This window comes from Garra rufa, chromosome 7, assembly GCF_049309525.1.
Source record: "Garra rufa chromosome 7, GarRuf1.0, whole genome shotgun sequence".
Lineage (NCBI taxonomy): Eukaryota > Metazoa > Chordata > Actinopteri > Cypriniformes > Cyprinidae > Garra > Garra rufa.
In genome coordinates, this window is record NC_133367.1 from 31033760 (window position 1) to 31060821 (window position 27062).

Consider the following 27062-nt stretch of genomic DNA (forward strand, 5'->3'; position numbering starts at 1 on the left):
GTCAGCAACTGATATATATATTCCAAATTTTTCAATTGAAAATAGGAAAATAATTGTAGATTTTACAATAATAAAGTTTGTATGTCTGTTTTTAATTTTCACATCTTGTAACTGATGGCTTTGATGGCTTTATTTATTTATTTATTTATTTTTATTTTTTATTTATTTTTTTATTATTATTATTTTTACTTCTGTGTACTTTTTGTTTACGAACTGTGATGTTTGTATGTTTGTTAATTGAATTCTAATAAAAAAAAAGAGTACTTGGAGGAGAGATGACACGTTGTGTAAACACTAAATATATAAAAACATATATTTTTTATATAAATATATACTTATATACACATAAACAAGCATCTTATGTATTTATATCATTTATAATTAATTAAAAAAGCGAATTTTAACCATGGATTCCTCAATGAGTGAAGGATTTAAACTTAACTTAACTTAACTTACATGTTAACTTATTTAGCTTATTTTTATTTTACTTTGATAATACAACATTTTCAGTAACAAAACTTGTAAAGGGGTTAAGTTTAAAAGTGAGGGGAAAAACACTGAACGACACAGCATTGATAAAAAAAAACATTACTTACTTACTGTCTTTGTGTTGTTTTTGTTGTTGTTGTCTTCCCTCCTTTCCATTTTCTCAAGTTCAAAAATAAAAATTGTTCTATGAATGATAAATTTGCTGTTTAAAACTCCTCATATGAGTTTCTGCATGTATAGTTAAGGTTAGACAGTTTGCAAGAACGTTTAATGTCCGCTTGGAATGGCGAAATGAAAGGTTTGCTTGAGAGGAAGTTGTGAGCGAGGGCGCTGGCGCCGCCTCGCAGTGTTGCCAGATCATGTTATAATAAGCAGGTTTGGACTCGTCTTTGCCAATTCATTTGACACTTTAGAAGTTAATAAAGTGGGAAGCTGCCGTTTAGAGTTAGAGGTGTTTTTATCTTATCTTATTAACAAACGATTTGAACTCATTTCGGTTTATTTTTTATTTATTTTTCGTTTTGTTTTCATAGGAATACCTGGCAACACTGCATGATCCCTGGCACTTATACTTAACAGAAATAAAAAACCCGCTGACAGGACACCACATTCTGTAAGATAAACATACAAAAATATAAGTTAGAAACGTTATCAACGCTATCAAAAACATTAGCATCACAGATCTGTAGAAAAAGGTTACAGAATGGCAGAATGAAGAAATCTGTTATTTCATTTAGTATCCAATTCTTCTCATAAGAGCGGTGCAGACATTTGTAAATTATGTATGTGACCCTGGACCACAAAACCAGTCATAAGGTTAAATTTTACAAAACTGAGATGTATACATCATATGGAAGCTCAATAAATAAGCTTTCTATTGATGTATAGTTTGTAAGGATAGGACAATATTTGGCCGAGATACATCTATTTGAAAATCTGGAATATAAGGGTGCAAAAAAAATCAAAATACTGAAAAAATCACCTTTAAAGTTGTCCAAATTAAGTTCTTAACAATGCATATTACTAATCAAAAATTATATTTTGGTAGTAGGAATTTTACAAAAAATCTTAATGTAACATGATCTTTACTTAATTTCCTAATGATTTTTGACATAAAAGAAAAATCAATAATTTTGACCCATACAATGTAATTTTGGCTATTGCTACAAATATACCCCAGCGACTTAAGACTGGTTTTGTGGTCCAGGGTCACATATGGGTCTGGTTTTCGGGCTTGTCCACATCCAGCTATTTTTAGCTGTATAAAACAGCCAGCTTTGCTGCTTGATATTGCAAATTGGTGTTTCTTACCATATTATTTTAGTATATTTTCTTAATTATGAACACACTGGTTTGTAGTGCAAACAGTTTTACCTTTTAATGCATGTTGTTAGTGGGTTTGCACTTAAGTTACAGTTACCCGATGCACAGCCATATTGGAGATACTCGGATGTAAACAACAGCATTGATTGCACGGTTAGGCCTATTACCAAATGAGTTTTTCTGCTAATTTATGTTGTCTAAACTATGGAAAAAAACTTGTGGAAGTTGCTAAATCATATAGAGAAGAACTTTGTAAGCAGGAAAGGGCAAACTGAGGTAAATAGATGGTAAAGATACGTACAAGCAGTATTAATTAATTTATTAGCCTAATATTTCACCTACCTGACAGAAAATGATAAGAACAAATACGAATGTTGTCAAGATTCTTGCTTTGGGAATCCTGGTTCAGTTTGGCCAACCACAAACACATTTTGTTCCTCTGTTTTTTGCACTCTTCTTGATTTGTTATTACTTTTGGCAGTCTGTAGTACTCCAAATGTGGTCTGAATGATTAGTACAGCCCAAAACATGACAATAATTGACCATTTTCAGCAGCAATAATCAGCAAAATAAGCAACCATGCATGTTATTAGTGGTGAACTGCTGGTCATGGTGTAAATGACTCCACAATTAAGTGACGCAAATTGTAATTTTATAAAACTGATATCAATAATTATTAATAATGCTAAACAATGAAATGGTTAAGGTTTATTTCACTTTTCATTCATCACAGATAAATAGATTTTCATATTTACAACCAAAGACAGGGTAAAACAGTAAAAGGCATGGTAAAGACAGCTTTAAAGTGACCTTTATATAACTAAAATAAAAAAAGGAAATGTTAGTTTTAATAAGAATCAACCCCCGGAGACATAAATGCAGTTTAAACACCCACATATTGTGCAAAGTATGACCTATATAAACTACACAAACTATATGTTGACCTTTTTCGGATCAGGTAAAGTAAGATGTAGACTTAAAGAGATAGTTCAGCCAAAAATGAAAATTCTGTCATCATTTACTCATCCTTGTGCAGGTTGTTCCAAACCTGTATGAGTTTCTTTCTTTTGCTGAACACAAAAGAGGACATTTTGACGAATGTTGGTAAGCAAACTGTTTCTGGTAGCCATTGACTTTGGTTTCACACTTCTTTCAGAATATCTTCTTCGATGTTCAACAGAAGAAAGAAAGTCATACAGGGTTGAAACAACTTGAGGGTGAGTAAATGATGACAAAATGTTCATTTTTAGGTTAAGTATCCATGGTAAGTCACCATGGGCCTGAGGAACTGCTATGATTGCTCACCTGAGAGCATCTCCCGCTAACGCCGTCTTTGTTGTGTTAATCACTCTCTCGGCATCGAGAACAACCACACTCTTCACAACAACACACACACACATTCATATCACAGACGGGCAGAGAAGAAATTAGCCTCCGTACAACAGCAAAATAATGACGCGGAGAAGCAAACATCTCCCATCCTTTCAGCAAATAATGAGCGTTTCCCCTCACAGCCACCTTTTCATTTGAATGGACTATTTTTATTCACATACAGCAGCAATTTGGGGGAAATTAATTTTTCTCTCTCTCTCTCTCTACGCTAAATAACTGCTAGTATTAGCCGCTGACATCAAATCCCAAACCCCATTTGCATTTACACATCACGATTAAGTTTTTGCCAACAGCTAATATGAACTTGAGTGCGTCTTGTTTTCTGTATATCTTTGGATCTGGGTTATTATTGAATTGAATGGGTATCGACAGCATGTTGGGTCATCGCTGACGCTATAGCGTATGTTATTGTTTTCACGCCATTGAACGTAACAGCTGCAGGGACTCCAATAAAACCAATTTTCCTGGAACATGACAGTAGTTGTGCTCACCAGAGGAGGTTGTGTGTCACCGTTTGCGCTCACTGTGCACAGCTGTGAGCTATGAGCTGCTTCGGTGTTTTCCATAGAAAAGGAAATGTCAGGGTGTCATGCTGTTTATGATCATAGCGGTAATAATCACAACTTCATGCTGATTCATTGTATTGCCTCCTCCTGGTGATTTCTGCAGTGTTGTGTAATGAATAAGAAGTCATTTTGCACAAGTGTGGCGCAGTTTGTTGTGCCATTAGTTTTTATAAAGTGTTAGAAACAACCATTTCCATGTTATTGTTCATCTGATATAAAATGAACCTGATAAAATGATTGTGTCCAATAGTGAAAAGTATTAAAAAAGGTCTTTGTTTTTAGATCAGTAGTGAAAGTGATATTCAGTTGATTAACTATTCATTAATTATGCAACACTTTCTGTAGCATGTGGGTAAATAAGCAAATTTGTACAATTTTTATCCACACTAAACAAAATGATCACTATTCTTTATTACTATTCGCTATAAAAAGTGCAACACTTTCTATTTTATGGTGGGTAAATAATGAAATTATTTACTATTTTTTTCAATATTAAACCAAATGATCACTTTTTATTAGTTTGCTATAGAAAGTGCAACACTTTCAGAAATTATAAATGTTTTTATTTTTATTTAATGTTTTTACATTTATCAGTACACATGAAATTATCACAATTTTTTATTTTACTATTTTTATCAGTATTAAATAAAATTATCACAATTACTATTTGTGGGTAAATAACATTTTTTACTATTTTTATCATGTATTACGAGAAATTATGACTAATTTTCTTTTTTCTTTATGAGTTTTAGGACAAATGATCACTATTTTTATTACTATTTAGCAATGCTTTCTATACCACTGAGGGTATATAATACAATTTTTACTATTTTTATCAGTATTAAATGAAATGATCACTATTTTTTATTACTATTTGCTATAGAAAGTGCAACACTTTCAGTAGCATAATGGGTAAATAATCAATTTTTTTTTACTATTTTTATTAGTATACGATATTATCACAATTTTTTTACTATTTTTATCAGTGTTAAATGAAATTATCACAATTTTTTTATTTTACTATTTTTATCAATATTGATCGAAATTATCACTATTTTTTTATTTCTACTATTTTTATCAGTATTAAACGAAATTATCACAATTTTTTTTATTTTACTATTTTTATCAATATTGATCGAAATTATCACTATTTTTATTACTATTTGCTATAGAACATGCAACACTTTCTATGCATTGTGGGTAAATAATCAGATTTTTTACTATTTTTTATTATCACTATTTTTTAGTATTATTTGCTTTAGAAAGTGCTACATTTTTCATAGCATTATGGGCAAATAATCACATTTTTACATTTTTTTTTAACAGTATTAAAAGAAATTGTCACTATTATTATTACTATTTGCTACAGAAACACTTTCTGTAGCATGGTTGGTAAATCAAATTTTACCATTTACACGAAATTATCACTATTTTTTTATTTTACTATTTTTATCAGTATTAAGTTAAAGGATCACTATTTTTATTACTATTTAGCAAGACTTTCTATTGCACTGAGGGTAAATAATCAAATTTTTACTATATTTATCAGTATTACAAGAAATTATCACTATTTTTAATTACTATTTGCTATAGAAAGTGCAACACTTTCTATAGCATGGTGGGTAAATAATCAAATTTGTATTATTTTTATCAGTATTACAAGAAATTATCACTATTTTTATTACTACATGCTATGAAAAGTGCAACACTTTTGTATTGCATGGTGGGTAAATAATCAAACCTTTATTATTTTTATCAGTATTAACCTAAATGATCACTTTTTATTACTGTTTGCTATATGAAATTATTATTTTTAATTACTATTTGTTATAGAAAGTGCAACACTTTCTATAGCATTGTTGGTAAATAATCAAATTTTTCTATTTTTTATATTAAAAGAAATTATCACTATTTTATTACTATTTGCTATAGAAAGTGCAACACTTTCTATAGCATGGTGGGTAAATAATCAAACTTTTATTATTTGTATCAGTATTAACCTAAATGATCACTTTTTATTACTGTTTGCTATAGAAAGTGCAAAACTTTCAGAAATTATAAATGTTTTTATTTCTGTTAATTTTTTTTATTAATTTACGACAACAGTAAGTTTAATTTAGGTCAATTACTTTTTAGCAAATGATTTAAATTTTAACAATTTATTTAAAAATGTATTTAATTAATTTAATTTAATTTAATTATTTATTTTGTCTTCCATAAAAATTAAACATTTATTTAAAAAATTAAAACATTTATTTAACTAATTTAATGATTGCTATGTTTTGTACAATATTTATGTACAATTTTATGATCTATTTTGACTATTTTGGCTCTTAATATACAGTACAACCCTTTTAAGTATTAAGTATTTAAGTATTTTTTCCTAGATGTGCCAGAAACTTCTATTTTTATGTGTAATCCCCAAAAGTGCCGACTAGAAAAAAAGACTCAAATAAAAGGATTAAGTTTTTAGCTCCATTCACAAAGGGCAAAACTATTTCTCTCAAGTTATCTGGTTTGTCCAGGGCAGCAGGCAAGTCAAATCAAATGATAGTACAGAAAAAAGCACCTCAAGATTTCACAAATGAGATAAAAGAAAGTAAAATACATCGTTCCAACTCAGCTGCGCTCCACAAAGAACAGCTCACTCTTGATAAGAGGTCAGAGAAACACCTGTCGCTCTTCCTGGCTGATGCGGTGGAAGTTTCCATCTATATCGCGCATGACGTCAAAGCAGCCTGTCACAATAGTGGCCTAGCCACAAATAAATCCCATTCACTGGCTTCTCTTCAACAAAAACCCTCATAATCCCAGATTCATTATGGGCTGATTCACACGTCCGCAGTTCTGCACAGATTTAGAGCATTTTCATGGGAATTCTACATAATTCATTGTTGATTATGTTTGTGACATCAGCAAGAAACTGTCTTGCTGCATACAACCCACCTAGACAGCTAAAGTGTGGTCACATTAGTAAAATTGCTAAATTGCTGTAAGAAGCACCACAGCAGAAGCTGCTTGCAAACCAAGCAGCTTTCAAACCAAGCGATTTCAAATGACCAGCTCTGAGACCACTGCGAAATCTACGGCCGAAAATCTTTCACCCTCATACGAAATATGTGGATTCCTCTTGAAATGAGGATATCACACACTAAAATACCCTAAACAACAGTTAATGTGACTGCACGTCTTCAGCACTGGAAGGAAATCAGGAAAAAATAATCAATTTTGAACACTACACTGGCAGCAAAATACAAATAACTTCTCACATGACGGAGACAGGACGTACCATACATTTCAAAAGCTTTTGTTGTCAGCATGTGGCTAAGCTAATGACACAACACTCTAATAAGCATAAACATACATAGCACACATTATATGTAAGGAACTGACGACGGGCCATCGAATTATTAGAAAATAATGCACACCCGAGGTGGAGATGCAGCCCTGGCAGGTTACTATACCTCGAGACATTATTCAGATGTTGTATTTCAAGACATTCGTCTGTTTTTTGTCTTTAAAATGCTCTTGTGAGTAGGATCATTTTCTTACGCATCTCTTCCTACACCTAAGTCCAAATCATCATTTTAAACCTAGTAACAGAGGCTTGAGCTGCGAAAGCTCATTTCTGCCACTGAATAAAAAATGGAAAAGTGTTTTTGCGACTTTTTATACAGTTATGACTTTTATTTTGGCAATTGCCAGTTTACATCTCGTAAATCAGACTTTTTTTTTTTGAATTTTGATATAAACTTGCAATTGTGAGAAATAGCTTTTTTTCACCTTTTTATCTTACAATTATGACTTTTTTTCTCGCAAATGCCAGTTTGTATCTTGCAATTCTGACTTTTTTTCTCATAATTGTGAGTTTACATCTCGCAGTTCTGACATTTTTCTCATAACTGTGAGGTAAACTCCCCATTGCGACAAATAAAGTCAGAACTGTGAGATAAAAACTCACAATTCTGACTTTTTTCTTGCAAATGGGAGTTTGTATCTTACTGTTCAGATTTTTTTTGCAATTGCGAGTTTACATCTGAGTTTACATCATTTCGCAATTCTGACATTTTTCTTAGAATTGTGATATAAACTCGCAATTGCGAGTAATAAAGTCAGAACTTCGAGATAGAAGCTTTTTACTTGCAAATGCCAGTTTCTCACGATTCTGATGTTTTTTTCTCAGAACTGTGTGATACAAACTCGCAATTCTCACAATTTGAGAAATTCTGACTTCATTGCTCAAAAAAGAAAGTTTCTTTCTTAAAATTGCAAATTTGTGACGCAATTCTGAAAAAAATCAGAACTGCAATATGTTGGTTTGCCTCAATGCATTCTGGGATTGTCTTATTCACAAAGACGCCTTAAAGTGATAGTTCACCTAAAATTGAAAATTCTGTCACTATTTACTCATAATCATGCCAAAAACAGACACTGCTTCAAGCTGTTGGGACTCCATTGTGTCCAAAAATCTTGTTTGCGTGTTCTACAGAAGAAAGAAACTCATGCCGGTTTGGAACAACATGAGGTGAATAAATGATGACAGAATTATCTATCCCTTTAAAATATCTTAGAAGACAGCATGTCTCAAATGCTTCCTAGGCAACTCACTAGATTTTGAACACAGCCATCAACTTTACACAGGCAGGAGCAAACAAGATAAGAAATCAGAGATATCTATGTTTCAATTTGCCCTTAATAAATCAGAGGTACAGACTGCAAACAGACACCTGGAATTTAACAGAGGTGTTAGTATATTGTGAAAGTCTTTAACAACATGAAAGATTGAGAGGATATAGCCTTGGCACTTTGAGGCCCTGGACACCTGTTCAATTGTGAGATAATTCTCTTTGATTTTATGGAAGCAGTGCGTTAAAAGGGATGCCAAAATACGTTTCGCCGTTCATCATGTTCCCCCCTCCCCATACTCTAATTAAAGCTTCGGCTGTTGTTGCTCGCCGGCAGGCGGTTATTAATTCACAGGTGTCCGCGTCGACGGTGTCTCCATGGCAACGGCGAGGTGTCCCATTAATCCCTCCACATTTTATCGATGCTGATTAATCCTGACCGCAAACAATGACTGCACGCTCACCTCGGCCCGTTTCTTACCGGATAAAATGGGAAAGAGTTGATTGCAATTTGAGCGCATTCACATGGAAACAGTGGAGGGTTTGAATACAGTATTGAGTTGGATTTTGATTTGGAAGCTGATTTGTGCCATTCTCGCTATGACGTGTCAAATGGAATGGCCTCGTGAAGCATGTTATTTATTACAGCCAAACCTGATTCGGATATGCAATGGTGCATTGAGCTCAGTTTAAGAAAAAAAGTTTAAGTGACATTTAGAAACTCCAACTCTTTATTATATTGTTCTTCCACTGGCAGAATCAAAAAAAATAAATCTTAATGATGCCCTCAGATTGACACCTACAAATTGTACCATTTTGGAAACCTATGATTTCACCTTCAGCCATTTCTGGGCACTGAAACTTGAGAGTGGGCTCTTTTGTCTAGTCTAGACCCTAGCAACTGCATAAATAAATATTCACTCCTTTCTGTTATTCACCATCATTCTCTTTGGCTGTGCATATGGCGCAATCTTCATTAACCAGAGAGGAGTGTTTCATGGAAAGACCACTCCAGGAATTGCCAATCGGAAAGATGTGCTTTGTTTTCCCCGCAGGCTGTACAGCTCTGAGTAATTCCTCCGAGAATCTCTTTTATCATGACAAACATTGTTCCTTTTACTTTTTTATACACCTCAGCAGCTAGTAGGGCTCCTATGATCTGTACTCTTTGAGTGGTAAATACATAATGCATGACAAAACTCTTAAACATACCTCTCAACCCCTCTACTAGCTCTACTATTATTTTTCAAAAACTATTTGAGTACATAAATGTGCATGTATTTGAACTTGCTGCCACATTGTGTAGTTTCTAAGGTATTTTGATTGGTTGCTAAGGCATTCTGGTTTATTGCTAGGCTTGTCTTAATGTTTAGACACTCTGCCTGTAAATGATAAATGTGGAAGCCCATATTTCCCCCTGGAATTAAAAATATTGGAAAAAAGTCATTTAACATTTTACCTTACTCATCTGATCTTAAGAGGTGCAAGAGGTGCGAATCTCGAAGTGAGTGAGGAGAGTAGAAATGGAAGGGGATACATTGGTGTCGTGACCCGGATGGAAGTGAGGTTTAGGGGGGTGAGTGTAGCGGAGGCCATCTGGTAAGAGCTGTGATGATAGAGGCTGTGGTCTTAATGTTCTTGTTAGCACACCCGCCTCCCATGGAGTGAGTGTGAAAAGTAGAACCGGAAGGGTTACATTGGTGCCGTGATCTGGAGAGAAGGAGGGTGAGTGTAAAGGGGGCCAGCTGGTAAAAACTGTTCAGGTAAACCTCACTCCCCTGATCTCCAGAGGAGTGTGCCTGCCGGAAATGGCATTTCGAATCCTGCTGGGAGTGAGCGAGGGGAGTACAACCAGAGAGATTACACTGGTGCCGCGACCCAGATAGGAGTGTGGTTTAAAGGGCGTTAGTGTAATGGAGGCCTGCTGGTAGGTTCTGTGCGGGTAAACCTCACTCCCCTGATCTCTAGAGGCACATTAGCGACTGATGCTAGAGGCTGCGGTTTTAGAATTCTAGTTAGCACACCCGCATCCCATGCTGGAAATGCTGGTTCACATCTCACTCGGAGAGTGTGAGAGGAGTAGAACAAGAGAGGTTACATTGGTGCCATGACCTGGATGGGATTGAGGTTTAGAAAAGTTTGTGGTCTTTAGGGTCCTTGTTGGCACACCCAACTCATATGCCAGAAACGCTGGTTCGAATCCTGTTTCAAGGAAGTAAGGAGAGTAGAACCAGAGGGGTTAGATTGGTGCCGTGACCCGGATGGGATTGAGGTTTAGGGGAATGTGTGTAATGGAGGCCAGCTGGTAAGAGCTGTAATATTAGAGGCTGCAGTTTTTAGCGTCCTTGTTAGCATACTCGCCTCCCACTGCCGGAAACGCAGGTTTGAATCCCACTCGAAGCAAGTGAGGGGAGTAGAACCAGAGGGGTTACATTGGTTCCATGACCAGGATGGGAGTGAGGTTTAGGAGGGTGAGTGTCTGATGCTTGATCTTGTATCTTTGTTAGATACCCGCCTCCCAGGCTGAAAATGGCAGTCTGAATCCCGCTCGGAGTGAGTGAGAAGAGTAAAATCAGAGGGGTTACACTGATGCTGTGACCTGGGTGGAGATGAGGTTTAGGAGGGTAAGTGAAACGAAGGTCAGCTGGTTACTCTTCTGATCTCAAATAGTGCACTAGCGACTGACGCTAGAGCCTGTGGTCTTAAGCGTCCTTGTTAGCATGCTCACCTCCCATGCTGGTAATGCCAGTTAAAATCCCACTCTGAGTAAGTGAGGGAAGTAGAATCGAAGGGGTTACATTGGTGCCATGACCCAGATATGGTTGAGGTTTTGGGGGTTAAGTGTAAAGGAGGCCAGCTGGTCATTCCCCTGATTTCAAGAGACACACTAATGATTGATGCTAGAGGCTGTGGCCTTTAGCATCCTTGTTAGCACACCCACTTCCCATGCCGGAAATGCTGTTTCAAATTCCACTCAGAGTGAGTGAGGAGAGTAGAACCAGAGGGGTTACATTAGTGCCATGATCCAGATTGGATTAAGGTTTGGGGGTGGTTACGGTAGCCAGCTGGTCACTACCCTTAACTCAAGAGATGGACCAGCAACTGATGCTAGAGCCTGAGATCTTTAGGGTCCTTGTTAGTGCCATAATAGTTGTGGGGGCAGCTGTGGCCTAATGGCAACCCTTGTAACCCAAAGGTTGCAGGTTCGAGTCTCGGGTCTGGCAGGAATTGTAGGTGGGGGGAGTGACTGTACAGCACTCTCTCCACCCTCAATACCATGACTGAGGACTTGAGCAAGGCACCAAACCCCCGGGCGCCGCAGCAATGGCTGCCCACAGTGGATGGGTTAAATGCAGAGCACAAATTACTAGTATGGGTCACCATACTTGGTATTACCTCATGTCACCTCTTTTCCTCCTTTCCGGAGGGGTTACACTGGTGCCGATGGAATATAGGTTCAGAGGAAGGGTGGAATGGAGGCCAGCTGGTCACTCCCCTGAACACTAGAAATGCGGTAATGACTAACACTAGAGCCTGAGGTCTTTAGCATCCTTGTTAGCACCATACTGGAAACACTGGTTCGAATTCTGCTTGGAGTGAGTGAGAAGAGTAGAACTGGAGGGGTGCTGAGACACAGATGGGATTGAGGTTTGGGGGGGTAATGGAGGCCAGCTGGTTACAGCTGCGAAGCTAAACCTAACTTCCCTCATCTTAAGAGGCGCACTAGCAACTGATGCTAGAGGCGGTGGTCACTAGAGTCTTTGTTAGCACGCAACTCCCATACAGAAAATTCTGTACAAGCTGTGTTTCAGAAATTGGTACACTTTTGGCAATATACATCAGACAATTTTTTGCCTGAAAAATGTTTACAAAATTGCGATTGCACCTTTAGGGGTGGGCTCAATATGCAACTATGAGTTTTGGACACTCAAAACTTTTTGAATGTAAAAACTTTATTTAAACGGCTCAACATGTTTGCATTCAGAAGCCCACCGTGGAAAAGCAAGACCCAGCATCATCTCCACATATTCATGTGCTTCCCTTTGGTTTCAGGGAGCAAAAGGTAAGGGCTCTTATTGGCTGGGGGATTGCTATGGCAACAACAGAGTCAGGGAACAAGTGAAGGGGCTGCTGCCTGTCCATTGTGCATGTGCTGGAATGAAATGGGGAGAGACGGGCATACAAGATGGTCTGACATATCATGCAGGATGAACTGCAACCGGAACAGTTTGTTACATCATGGAAAAATGTGTAGCTTTTCTTTGATTGTTACCAATGAATGTGAGTCTAGCATCCAAAATGTCACTGTCTGACCACTGCCTTATACCTCTATTCTGATATTCATTTGTAGTCTACAGAAAATTGCCATGCATAAATAAATTCCAAAAAGTACCATTGTTTTTCCCCCATTAAGGTAATACCATGGTATTGTTAGAAATACCCCGAAGTATCATATCTGTACAGTGGTTTATAAATATGTAAATGTACAGAATCATTGCCGATAACTTCCTTAAAAGCTACTAAAAAGTATTTTAAAAAATTTAAATGTAAATAATATTTATATTACATTTCATAATAATACATTTGAATTTAAATTAATTTAATTACATTGGCCATGTCGAGAATTGGAATATTACAGAACTCAATATTTATCATGAATACTCTTGCAGATGGATCACTTACATAGACATATTTCCACTTGTCTCTTGACACTCTTGACCTTTTAAGATGACCTGTACTGTCTTAGATGTCTTCTCTTGTCTTTCCATCTAGCATGAGCAATGAAGCTCACTCCAGCGATCACAGGCCTCCTCTCAGTTCAGGTTTATTGCACCTACAGGCAACAAACGGCCAATCTAAATCAGAGTGACATGAGTTCCCATGGAAACCCCAGGAACATCTGCCCCTGATGATAACAGAGAAAAAACATATGGCAGAGGTTTGATGATCTGCTATAAAATTCCAGATTTCTTGTGGACGCTTAGCCAAAGACATCCTCACTAGCAAGTAAACAGAATAACGGCGTATTCAGAAAAGCACTGATTTCCAATCCCTTTCTATCATTCTGTCATGAAAAAACACGTGAAAAACTAATTCCAGCAGATGTCAAAGAGTTCATGCTGCAACATATATTACCCCAGCTTCCAATATAATACACGAAAAATCAATTTCTGAACTGTGTAAGAGGGCATTTTCAAAGAACATCATGTCAGAGGTGAAGAAAGGCTGTAGCAAGTGTAATCCTACACAAAGGCGGCTTTAATGTCACAAACAAGTCTTGAACAAATCACCATGTTGATAAGGACTGAAGGGCTTTTAATCACAACAAATCGTGAGGAAGTAGTTGTTGCTTGCCCCTGAATACCATGCCATTTCTTGTGATAAATGAAACTGTGTCTTCTGAGACATTTTATCAAGATTACCAGTCTAGACACAAATAAACATCAGTTAGATGTATCAGTTAAACAAAAAAAAAACAACAAAAAAAAAAAAACAGAAAGAACATTATTCCAAAAAGCGCATTTTTAGCACATATATCAATTGGTTATCTTAAAAAGAAAGTGTACTCCACATGGGGTTTTATTGAGCGTTAACGACTAATTGTACATTATTCGGGTACACAGCTACTTACCAAATAAATCAACTGTTACAGTAATATATACATAATTCTTACTAGGTTATTTAAAAAAAACATTTGATACACAAAATGGCGTCTGTTGTATTTGTACGAAACACATGAAAGACATGAAAGGTTTTTTTAGGAGTAGGGTTGATCATCGTTCTAATATTTTCGATTCAGATTCTGATTCCGATTCAGATTCTACTTATCGATTCCGATTCTTAGTTTCTAGTTTCAATTCCAATAACATAAAAAAGTCAATAAAAAATTTAATTATTTTGTATTTCTACAAAGCTTTCTGTTGCAGCTGAGTAACATGAGCAAAAACCAGCAGCCTACAGAACACTTAGACCTAAGAGGAACTTTTGCCTATGGTTTTAACAAAAAATACCACAGCAAAAACAACTAGACTTATATTAATTTTAAACAATAAATTGTTAAAGACAAGTAAACAGTCAGTAATAAAATCGGAACAAGCTAGTAAATTAGCAATAGCATAAATAAATACAACTGAACAAAGTGCAGGTACAGAAATTTTAATCAATGTTTAAAAACAGTTTTCAAACACTGCATAGTTTTCTTTTCATGAATATAATATAGATTAATCCTCATTAAAGTTATGAAAGATATTCAGTATTATTAAAAGATATTAAAAATATTCCCTTTAACACCGAACACACTCGGATCTAAAAATACTGTTACACGTGCATTTTCTTTCTCGTCTGTTTATTTGCACTTTCATTTTCGACAAAAAGCGGCTGTGTTTATGATGATATACTGTATTTTTGTGCATATTGGGTGGTAAATGTGAAAGAGAAGTCAGATTCGACCCGGAATGACCTTTCTGCAGTGGAAATGCACATAACAGTTTGAGAAATTGTTGATTTTAACCTTTAAAATCACAATAAAATGTGAACGGAGGAATCGTTAAGCGGAATCGAAATGCACTCCTTATTGAATACCTGGCTCTTGATAATTTGGATACCCAACCCTATTCACGAGATTTGAAAGTAGAGCCAGTTTCAGTTACACCTAGCTATACAACATTGTTATGGGCAACAACTAACAAAATATCTTACCGCTATACTGTGCAATTGACCAATCAGAATCAAGTATTACAGAAAGCCACATAAAAAAAATTACACAAATTGGGCAATGCGATGGCCACGATCATGCAATATATGCCTTAATTGCATCTTCTGCGCAAGTTGAAAAATTAGTATAATAAAAATTTGTATAATACATTGTCACACAAGCCAGTCGTCGAAGAACATATTGATACATATAAATACATGATATATATTTTTTTTTACTCGTGAAACATCCCATGAGTAAACTAGAGTGAGTAATAGTGTGTTCACACCTAAAGCAAAGTGAATATGCTCATCTTATACTACGGGCTACTAAATGCTTGAATCTGATTGGCTGGCGAACATTCTAATGGTGTGCATTATTTTCAGGGAAACGAATGGCGAAAGTAGTTCCAGGCAGCACTTGACCGCATTATATGTATATCACTTCACCACACAATTTAATTTTTTTCAAAGGTCCTTACAGCCCAAAACAGCAAAATAACCAAAACCCACAATGACACTGGCCAAACAAATACAATTTAAATATTAATTCTGTCCGTCTGTCTAAACTTCATTAATAACTGCATTCGTTTGCTATCAACGGCTCAAGTGGTCTAAAATGACGTTTTGGAATTAGCAATGAAGGTTTTGAATGAGCTGCGTAAAAAAAATCATTTGCTCTAGATAACTTGTGGGATGTTTTTCATGTCACTCACGCAAATAAAAACATTGCATAATGCTCTACTCCATTTTCTGATACAATCGAACGTGTCAAACTGGCGTATCAATAAGCCCTTTGCTGATAGGCTTGCGCGACAACACGTTAGGCATGATGCCTCTGTTATGTCATTTGTGTTTCCCGGTGTCAATTTGCACCTATTCATGTCTTTGCATTGACTTTGTATGAAATCTACTCATGTGAATAGTTCAATTAGCTCTTCGCTAATTGGCTTTCGTGACTCCCTCAAGTTGAAAATTTTCAACTCCAGCAGAAAAGTAGCATTAAGCGTTGTCACACAAGCCAATGGGCAACTAGAGCGAGTAAAGAGGTGTTCACACCAAATCTGCACATTGCAAAGCGAATCTGCACATTGTGTCATTCATTCTAGATAACACGTGGGATATTTTTCGTGTCACTCACGCAAATAAAAACATTGTGTAATGCTGTACTCCATTTTCTGATACAACTGAACGTGTCAAACTGGCGTATCAATAAGCCCTTTGCTGATAGGTTTGCGCAACAGCACGTCATGTGAATTTTTCTGCTTGAGTTGAAATTTTTCAGCTTGCGTGGAAGACGCGATTGCCGCAAATGCGCATTATTCGCCTCAATCGCGATACCTAATTTTCGTCATTTGCATCACCCGATGCAAATTCACATCTATTAACGTCTTTTCATTGACTTTGTATTTAATCAATACGTGTAAATAATTAAATTTGCTTTTGGTGTGAACACACCATAACGCAATGCAATAATTTGCTTTGAATAACTTGTGCAAATAAAAACATTGTGCATGCTCTCCATCATTTTCTGATACAGCTTGACATGTCAATTAGCTTGAAAATTTGAAATTCATTAATTCACACAAAATCGCTCCTACATTTTCTGACACAACCGGACATGTCAATTAGCTCTTTGCTAAAAGGGTTTTATAATGCACTCAAGTTGAAATTTTGTTGAGTTAAAAATTTGCATGATGCACTGTAGCGAAAGCCAATCGGCAAAGAGCTTATTGACACGTCCTGCAGTTTTGACAAGTCCACGGTTTTCCCACGGAATTGGGCTGCTTTTATACTGTTGCCGCGGGTTGTTTTTCATGTCCGCGGGTTGAAGCAACCCCAATAATGTAATATTTAGGCCCTGGAATGCTAATTTTACCAGAGGAACCCCGCCACAAAACGTGTATGTTACCCCCTGGAAAGCAATTTTTACCGGGGGACGCGATTGGGCTACTTTTGGTTTTGAGTAGCAGTTGGGCGGGTTTTGGGACTGAAGGACTTCACAACAAATCGTAAGGAAGTAGTTGTTTGCCCCTGAATAACATGCCATTTCTTAAAACGTTGTCTTAAAAACGAGATGTTTTATCAAGATTACCAGTCTAAACACAAATAAACATCAGTTAGATCTATCAGTTAGATTTAAAGAGAAAAATAAAACCTTTTTCCACAAAGTGCTTTTTTTATCACACAAGTGAAATTTAAAAAAAAAAAAAAAAAAGTTTTTGTTGTTTTTATGTTTTTGACGTGAAAAACATCCTGCAAGTAAACTAGAGCGAGCACATACCTGGCAATTCACGTCTGTTTGTGTGTGTGTGCATTGACTTTGTATGTAATCTACTTGCGCGAATAATTCAATTAGCTTTTGGTGTGCACACAACATTACCTGCGGGATGTTTTTCGCGTCACTTGTGTGCTCTACCCAATTTTCTGATACAACCAGACGTGTCAATTAGTTCTTTGCTGATTAGCTTTCGTGACAAAGCGGCGTTTTAACTTGCACGGAAGACGCAATTGAGGCGTGAGAATTGAGGCTCATGAATGACTGTTGAGATAGTATTCTCAACTCCAACAAGCAGAGAGTAGGATGGAAACAGCTTTCCTTACATCACGACTTAAGGGGATTCCGAGTTGACAACACGTGATTTTTTACTCAGAGCTGAACTACGTGACCACTGTACCACATCACGGCACTGCCTCTGAGTAGAACATCATGGGTTGTCATCTAGGTATTATGGCAATTGCAGTGCGTCATGTCGTAAAAAAAAAAAAACAGTATTTTTAGTGATGCTTGTTAAACCTTAGCATTAAAGTTTGTTGTAGTTCTATAGTGTTTAGTGTTATTTGTTACTTACTGGAAAGGACATTGAATCCAGTCAGGGAAGTTTAAGAAAAGAGGCAGAAATGTATAGTATGGCCATCATATGCCTCGTTTCCACTGAGCGGTACGGTACGGTACGGAACGGAACGGTACGCATTTATTTGCGTTTCCACTATCAAAAGTTGTGAATGGTACCAAAATGCCGAACTGTACCGTACCACTTTTTGGGTACCCTTCCGTTGTGGTACCTAGCACAGTGGAACGGTACTAAAGGGTGGAGCTAGACTCACTGCAGAGCGTTGATTGGTTGACAGAGAATCGTCACTTGCGCGTGCTACAGAACGACAACGCAACACAAGAGGCGCCATTTTTAAAACACACACAACACCTTGCAAAACAATGCCACCGCGAAACATAACTCGCGAATGTCCTCCATTGATGTTTGCGGTCCTAGCTTTCTTCTTTGCGCGAGAATGACGTCAAGCTACTTTCCGTCATACACCACGTCTATCAAGTGACGTTATCACTACTTTCCGGCATACACCACGCCTATCAAGTAAGGGTACTGTCGGCAGTGGAAACGCTAGCCAATTCATGGTTTTCCGACCCGACCCGTACCGTACTGTACCGTACTGTACCGTACCACTCAGTGGAAACGAGGCAATAGAGACAAGCTCAGAGAGAGAAGGGTGAAACTATGGATTGCTCATTTGGAAAAACAGGTGTGCTCTGCTACCTCTCTGTCTTTCTTTCTGCTCTCATTCTGTTCTGCTTTCACACTCTTTTTCTTTCCTGTGGCCTAATGAGGTGGAGGCCAGGCAGACAGCGAAGACAGATGACCCTCTGCTGTTATCTGTTTACCAGAAAGAGATGCCTGGCCTTTTCAGCCCCGTTTGAACATTTCTGTTTGCTGAGAAACCTTGAAGCCCCAGAAACTTCTGGAATGGTTTCCCGTGGTGACCGTAGACATGTGTTATATTTTGTTTTCTCATAGCATAGAGGTCACATTCTTTTTAGGGGACAGAGGAAAAGTCTCAGATACATATATTTAATAACAATGGCTAATGACTTCCATGGGTGTTGTTAAAAATCATTACAGGATAACAATTATAACTGAATTAAATTAGTTCTGTCTGGTGTCACCAGGTGATTCTCATCACATAAAATATTTGACAAAATTTTCTACAATTATCAGAATATAAGCCAATTTGCATGTCCTCATTCATCAAAATGACAATTAAAGGGATAGTTCACCCAAAAAGGAAAATTACCTTATGATTTACTCACCCATAAGCCATCCAGGATGTATATGACTTTGTTCTTTCAGACAAATACAGTCGGAGTTATATTGAAAAATGTCCTGGCTCTCCCAAGCTTTATAATGGCAGTGAATGGCTGTTGAGATTTTGAAGTCCAAAAAAGTGCACCTATCCATTATAAAAAGTACATAAGAAGTAATAAAGGCCTTTTGAAGCAAACTGATGCATTGGTGTTAGACAAACTTAGCAAACTTTTTTTTTCTAGGCACAAAACACAAAAATACTGATTGAAAATGTGTGGTACAATTATATTCATTAGTTAAGATCATAGTTAACAACTTTGCATTTACAATCATCTACAAAACATTTTGAATGTAACACAGTGGCACAAAAGCTCATTTTAAAAAGAAATATCATGTTTTTTATGTTAATATTTTAATATATCAGTTATCTGGATCTCCTTTCATTATAAATTCATTATCCACACATGAAACATTACCTCAGATCATGTGTGGTGAATAGCAATGAATCGTCATTGCCATTTTCACCATTACTGGTATACAAATGACTAACAATGGAGTTAAAATGTAGTACATTGATCAAACAGTGTTAAATAAAAAAGCAAAAATGGCCACAAATGTGTTATTTTTATTATTTCTTTCATGAGTTGCAAAACCTCCATCTGTCCATCTAAGATACAGATACACCAGTTGAACATCCATGCAGAGGTGCAGAAAAAATTACACTGAGATCTCCATCAAAAAATATTATAGGTTGATTACCACAGTGAAAATATTATCCATGCACACGAGTTACAAACACCAGAGTCGACAGGATCCACTATGAACAAATCACGCTAAAAACGCCAGGTGAACAGTTCACTTCTACATCAAGTACATAGGATTGGCACTTTTTTCAATTAGCAAAATACACCTGTTAAAACAGGAAGACTCCAGCATTCGAGTGGTTTAGGAAAATTAAAGACTTAATGAAACACTTGAATATAAATGAAAAGCTTCATATGCTTTTTGCACTCAAATAATTACGGCACAATCCACAGATCATAAATATAGAAATGTTCTTGTCCGTTCCCTGCATCGCCTTTGTAACCAACCAGCTATTAGTTAGTTTCAATGGGGCCATTTTTGATGTTTTTTTAGCATTTTAATGAGCACTCGCTGCCTCATTACCTCAAAAATGCCTTTTCGGCTCTTTATCTATAAAGTGGAGCCAGAAAGGAAATAAACTCTTACTAAATTTATATAATTTAATATGACTCATCAAAGGAGTCTAGATATTCCTTCCAATAATTTAATAGCTACTTAGTCCTATTTTACCAGAAAAACAATATCTCAAACCAGAAAAGAAATATCCAGCATTCATTCATTCATTCATCATCATATTCATGCCCAGTTTCCAACATTTTTATATTAATACCATTTCTTGTTTAAGGAAAATGCTAATTGCATGTCAGATCATCAATTTGCATAATGACACATGCAGCATATACACTTCAGTTTCCTTCCCATATGATTTTATGATCATTTTTACCATTACACTTTTGGCTACAGGATTGGAATTTGGATCCTCCTATAACATGAGGTGCTATTTCACTTAGTACTTTCCTCTGGGTAAGTAGTGTGCATGGAAAGACTTTCAAAAGAAAGTATTTCATACGAACCCTGTTTTATAAAAGGCTTTCGACAAAGCGTCCAAGCCAGAACACTCATTTCGTACGATGACATCCAACAGATAGGTACAGATAACGATGCTCAGTACAAAAATAGTCCAAACTGAGCAAATCTAAACATGCAAAAATCACTCTTCAATAAGGCTTCTGGGTTTCACCAAATGACATTCTGCACATTTGCAAGAATACGCCATCGCATTTACAAGTCTTGACGCCAGCACATGCAGTGTGACGCAACATTGTTCAGTCTGGTTATTTATCCTCCAAATTAGCCAGCAGATGCATCCAGGATCAAAGCTAACATTAGCACAGTGGGCCATTGTGTAGCTTCAAAGGACTGCGGCTCTGTGGAAATAAGTCTTTACAATCAAAAAGGTAAACGCTCAGTCTTAATTAGGCTAAATGCGTAGACAGCCAAAATACGGAAGGCAACCTACAAAAAGACTCTTCTATATTTACAAGCAACAGATTTAGGCTAATGCCTTGATCTGGAGCAGGTGGTGGTTGTCCCTTCTGAATCTTTAAATACTAAATTACCCCTGCTACATGAAAGACAACAAAGCAAATATCTAGTACAGAAGTCCTGGGCCAGATTTACTAACAGTTTGCGCCAGCGCAAACGGTCTTTTAGCATTAAAATAGTACTGTCAGGATTTACTAAAGACACACAGTGAAGAATTAGCGCTGAAAGGGCATGCGTCTGATATTATTAAATATGCTTTTCTAGGAGTTTCCCTTTCAGAAGAAAAATGTCTGGAAGGAGAGTATTAAAATGAAATCACGCAACGTGATTTGCTAACGTTCACGTTCGTCAACTTTCTGGTATTTGCGTCATTTTTTTAATGCCCAAAAAAGCATGTCTTAAAGCAGGCGGTAATTTGCGCTACTCTTGATAGATTGCGCTGGTCATTATGGAAATTATCTGGCTGCGTCTGTGTTCTTAAATGTGTTAGTATAGCCCCTTTCACACTGCACACTGATTCCGGAAAATTGCCAGATTATGAACGCAAACAGGTTCCCGGGATTGATCCCGGGAATGATCCCGAGTTGGGGACCTAGTTGGGTTGCCGAGATCAGTCCTGGAATGAGCGCTGTGTGAGCTCCAGAACCAATGCCCTAAAAGGTTGTGCTGAAGTTTTTAAGGCAGATCAACGTTCGAAACGAAAAAATCACTATCACTATCCGTGCTAAAGCTGAGATTGTTTGCCAGTTTAAGGTACGCATCGCATTACACGTCACATCCAAATGTCACGTGTCTTTACAGGTTGCATGCGAATGCATGCACAGATTCCGGAAAATCCCTGGCAGTGTGAATGAACCGAAATCAAATGGGACAAATCACGGGACACATTATCATTGTATTTTCCGTAATCGCTGTGTGAAAGAGGTTTAAATCACACGCAGAATTTTCCCCTCCCATTGGCGCTTTTATGGAATTGCACTCTAACGCTAATTTGCCCTGTTCAGTAAATCTGGCCCCTCATTCCTTTTTCCATGAAGGCCTAACATCCAGACAAGAGCTTGCACAAAGGGACCTCCCGTTCGCCTAACAGAGTGTCTCTTTTGAGGCTTGTGCCTTTATTCACAATCTTGATCTTCAAAGCTAGGATCTTAACTTGAGCCGAAGTCACCGAATCAAAAAAGAAGTCCTCGTTGAAGACGGGATTGCGGCTATTCTTGATTATCGTGCTCCTCTGCTTCTGCAGCTTGCCCGGATTGAGGTAGAGCGACACGCAACAGTTGATGCTCTTAATGTCAAACGTGGGATCATATAGGTCCTCGGCCGCCATAATGCGGATTCGCAAACGGGCCGTACCAGCATCGTAGTCTGCGCAAAGTCGAACGGTGCCTCCTTTGTGCATGTTGATGGTGTGCTCCTTGTGTTGAAGGTGGTCCAGAGCTCCACCACCTTGCAAGGAGGAACAATGGCTCCGTCGAGGAACATTAGGGCTGGGCTCTGCCGAGCTGCACTCGTCCGTGGATAAGGAGCTATGCCTTGCAAATGTCCGCTTGCCTTTGGCAACCTTGGCTTGTGTCTCATGGGTGAAGATCTTCAGCAAAGAAGCTGAACGAGAGAGCAGTGGCGAACTGAACGGGGACGACTCTGCCGAAGAACAGGTGTCACTCTCGCCACCGCTGAAGTATCGGTAGGGGTTTATGTGCGAGGTGCTGAAGTCCGGAGGGTTGAGGTGATTCCCTTCATTGCTGCTCTTCCCTTGGGACTTGCGTTGGGTATTGGGTGATGTAACTGGACTGGTGTGGTCGCAGTGAAACAAGGACTCTTTTCGTCTGGTGTGGGGACTCTCCATCAAGGTTGCGAAACCATAAGAAGTCTGAGTCTTTGGAATGTAAGGAAGCGACATGGCAGTCTGGGATTGTGGGTCGGCATTGGTGTCGCCCGCTACGACGTCGTCCGCGCTCTCGATCTGTATGATGTGCCGGTTAGCCGCCCTTAGTAGGTTCTTGGTGTCTCCTGCCAATTTGCTGACCAGCCTTGGGCTACGAGGGCTGTTGATCTTTTTGTTGCTGATGGTTTGCTCTGATGTTGAGGGTTTTAGAGTTTCTTTGGACTTGACGTCAGAAGCTTCGGTTTCTGGTGGGCAGCATACCAGCTTTGGAGGGATGAAGAAATCTGGAATCTTGTCGGGAGTGAGGACGTTGCTATAGACAGGCGCCTTCCCCTTGTCACCCGCTTCTCCTTGGCGGAGCACATTTGTTTCAACCGAGTCCCGGATCTTCTCCAGAACCCACATGATCCCTCTGAGATGAACCCGCTGGGTGATGCACTGACGCCTGTAACCACAAGCAGAACTTTCAAACAATGAGCCGTAAATATGAACCGCTTAAATATGAACCGCTTTATTAATAACTTACGATTAAAGGGATAGTTCACCCAAAAATGGAAATTCTGTCATTAATTACTCACCTGATGACATTCCAAACCCATAAGACCTTCGTTCATCTTCACAACACAAATGGAGATATTTTTATGAAAACAGAGCTTTCTGACCCTGCATAGACAGCAATGCAACTACCACATTCAAAGCCCAGAAAGGTAGTAAGGACATCATAAAATAGTCCATGTGACATCAGCAGTTCAACCATAATTTTATGAAGCTACGAGAATACTTTTTGCACACAAAGAAAAGAAAAATACCGACTTTATTCAACGATTTCTTCTCATCCGTGCCAGTCTTCGACGTGCATTTACAAGAGTACCACAGTGCGTGCGTTCTGATGTAGAACCTTCGTAAAAGCACTGAAGTCACATGGACTTTTTTAACAATGTTCTTACCACCTTTCTGGACTTTAAACACATTAGTTGCATTGCTCTCTATGCAGGATCAGAAAGCTCTCAGAGTTCATCAAAAATGAATTTGTGTTCCAAAGATGAATACCTTACAGATTTGGAACAACATGAAGGTGAGTAATTATTGATAGAATTTTCATTTTTGGGTGAACTGTCCCTTTAATCTTATGTGACCAAATTGTATTTAGACATTTTGCAAACACAATACACTAATAAAAACTTTTTAGTGTTATAAACTACTATTCAAATGTTTTTGAACAGTAAGATTTTTAATGCTTTTTAAAGAAGTTTCTTCTACTCGCCAAGCCTGCCTTTATTTGATCAGCAAAAAGTACAAAAAAAGTACAGCAAAAACAGTAAATTTTGAAATATTTAAAATAACTCTTTTCTGTTTGAATATATTTAAAAATGTAATTAATTCCTGTGATCAAAGCTTAATTTCAGGATCATTACTCCAGTCATCAGTGTCAAATAATTTTTCAGAAATTATTGTAATATGCTAATATACTGATTTGCAGTTCAAGAGGTTTTATTATTATTATTATTATTATTATTATCATCAATATTTTAAAATGTTGTATTTACAAACATTTATCTGAATATCTGGGGGGGGGGGGGGTATAGAAATTAATACTTTTAGTTAGCAAGGATGCCTTAAATTGATCAAAATTGAAGGACAGACATTATAAAGACATTTATAAAATTACAAAAGGTTTCTATTTCAGATAAAATGCCGTTCTTCTGAACATTATATTTATCAAGGAAACCTGAAAACTTTTACTCACCTGTATTCTATGAATAATAATAATAATAATAAATGTTCAGAATATCAGAATCAGAATATTAGAATGATTTCTGAAGGATCATGTGACTGGAGTAATGATGCTAAAAATTTAGCATTGAAATAACATTAATAATTTACATTTTAAAATATATTCAAAATAGAAAACTATTTTAAACAGAAAAAATATTTCAAAGTTTTACTGTTTTTGCTGTACTTTGGGCCAAAAATATTCGCAGGCTTGGTGAGCAGAAGAAACTTCTTTAAAAAGCATTACAAATCTTACTGTTCAAAAACTTTCGACTGGTAGTGTATAAGTGGTAAGTAAATAAAAAAAAGAAACGCTTTGTCAAAAAGTTGTCAATGTTCTATCCATCTAATAATGAACAAAAAGTGCTTCAGAAGCTCACTGTTGCTATGGTTATCTCATCAGGTGAAAACAAACATTGTTTCCAAACATCTACCACTAGGTGAAAACAGGTTAAGGCTTCTCAAGCTTTTGTGTGGTTGGAGGTTCAAGTCTTAATATAGGGACAAAACCTCTTAAGTAGCATATATGCAATATTTGTAACCTTGAATAAAACTACATGAAGTTCATGTTAGACGTGTGAGATGGTATTTCTTGTAGTATTTAGTACGTTTTTTTATGGATTTTGAAACTTTGGACTAAATTGCCTTTAAAGCTAATAATCTGCGAAAAGAAATATCAAGTCTACATCATTTGGATCAATAAATCAATAGATATCTGAAAAACTTTGACTGTGGAAAAAGGAAATAAATCAACTTTTTCTTATCATACAGATCTTAAGGATTTTTTTCTGTTCCTTTTTGTTCGCGGCTCTGGTCCTATGGTACCCAATCTCTGGACATTTTATCCTTGTGCAACACACTTGATTAATATCATCAGCTCATTAATAGAGGCTCTAAAGTGACCTTCACTGGGCACTTCAGATAACAGAGACATCCAAAATATGCAGTCTGGGGTACTCCAGACCGGAATTAAAAGTAATTAAATTAGTGCAACAGGTTGCACTGCACTTCTCTAACAACTGACACTTGTTAAAATTAAACCTGACATTTTTTTTACAGAATTCATTCATTCAGAAATTACACTGTTGTCGGTGGTGTTTGCATATAAAATTACATAATCTAGATCAGCAGATTTCTTTTAAATATGTAAAATCCACACAAGCTTTCCATCTACAAAAGAAAAAATGGGTAACAGTATGAAGTTGTAACAGTTTCAAATCTGCGATCTGACGCAGAAAAGGACAGTGAATGTATCTTAAATGTGTATTTTGGCTTGTTTGTAACTAGTTTACTGGAAAACAAGACACAGAGAACATGTCATCATGTGAAAGCTTTTTATAAATAGCTCAAGTGCATCCTTTTTGAAATGTAAAACCAACCAGCAATTTTTCATTAATATTCACCGTCTAATACAGCTTATAAAACCTTTACAATTGCTCATCACAAGTAAGAAAAGTAAACTTTAAAACCTGTTGCGTTAAAAGTAGATTACTCACTGGGTTTACAAATGCTGTTCCTCTTCTCTGCGAATCCTCACACAGTATTCACCTTCGCAGGCTCTTCAGTGTTCATTAGTGTGTGTGTGTGTGTGTGTGTGTGTGCTGTGTTTTCCCCAGGCTGCGGTGAAAGAGGTTCGGATCCGCAGGTCGCCTGTTGCGCTTATATAGCCCTCATGCAGACGCGCTCGCCTGAACGAACCAATCAGAGGAAACGAAGCTCTTCCGATTAGAGATGTATCGATTCCGAGAAACCGAGCACTGTAATCAATCAAGACCAAATTCTGGGTTTCAAAAATACAGAGCCTGTTTGACTTAAAGTCTATTTCAAATAGATTTTCATATTAAAACAAATCGACTCTTATGAGTTGGTTCTTTTTAGTGAATCAAAAACACAAATTTGAGCGTTTGCAGAATTTAACTAACTCACCGTGAGAGACAATTTAAATAAAAAAAAGAGACATTAAAATAGTTATGTAAACATTTTTGAAAGAATTTCAGATTATTTTTCAATTAAAGTTATTTCTAAATGTATTGTTTATTATTTTCTGAATCTGAGGTGTTCTTTACTGAAGAATCACCTTTATTAG

The 27062-nt window shown here is 37.0% G+C and overlaps 1 protein-coding gene across 1 annotated transcript; it reads right to left on the reverse strand.

Moving 5' to 3' along the window:
• Positions 1-19793: 19793 nt before the first annotated feature.
• Positions 19794-26588, reverse strand: LOC141339013 (C2 calcium-dependent domain-containing protein 4C-like). Its single transcript, XM_073844629.1, has 2 exons — positions 26473-26588; positions 19794-23648 (listed from the first exon to the last, which is right to left on the reverse strand). Exon 2 carries the CDS (start codon positions 23606-23608, stop codon positions 22358-22360), a length of 1251 nt encoding a protein of 416 aa, XP_073700730.1. The 5' UTR covers positions 23609-23648; positions 26473-26588; the 3' UTR covers positions 19794-22357.
• Between the last annotated feature and the right edge of the window lie 474 nt (positions 26589-27062).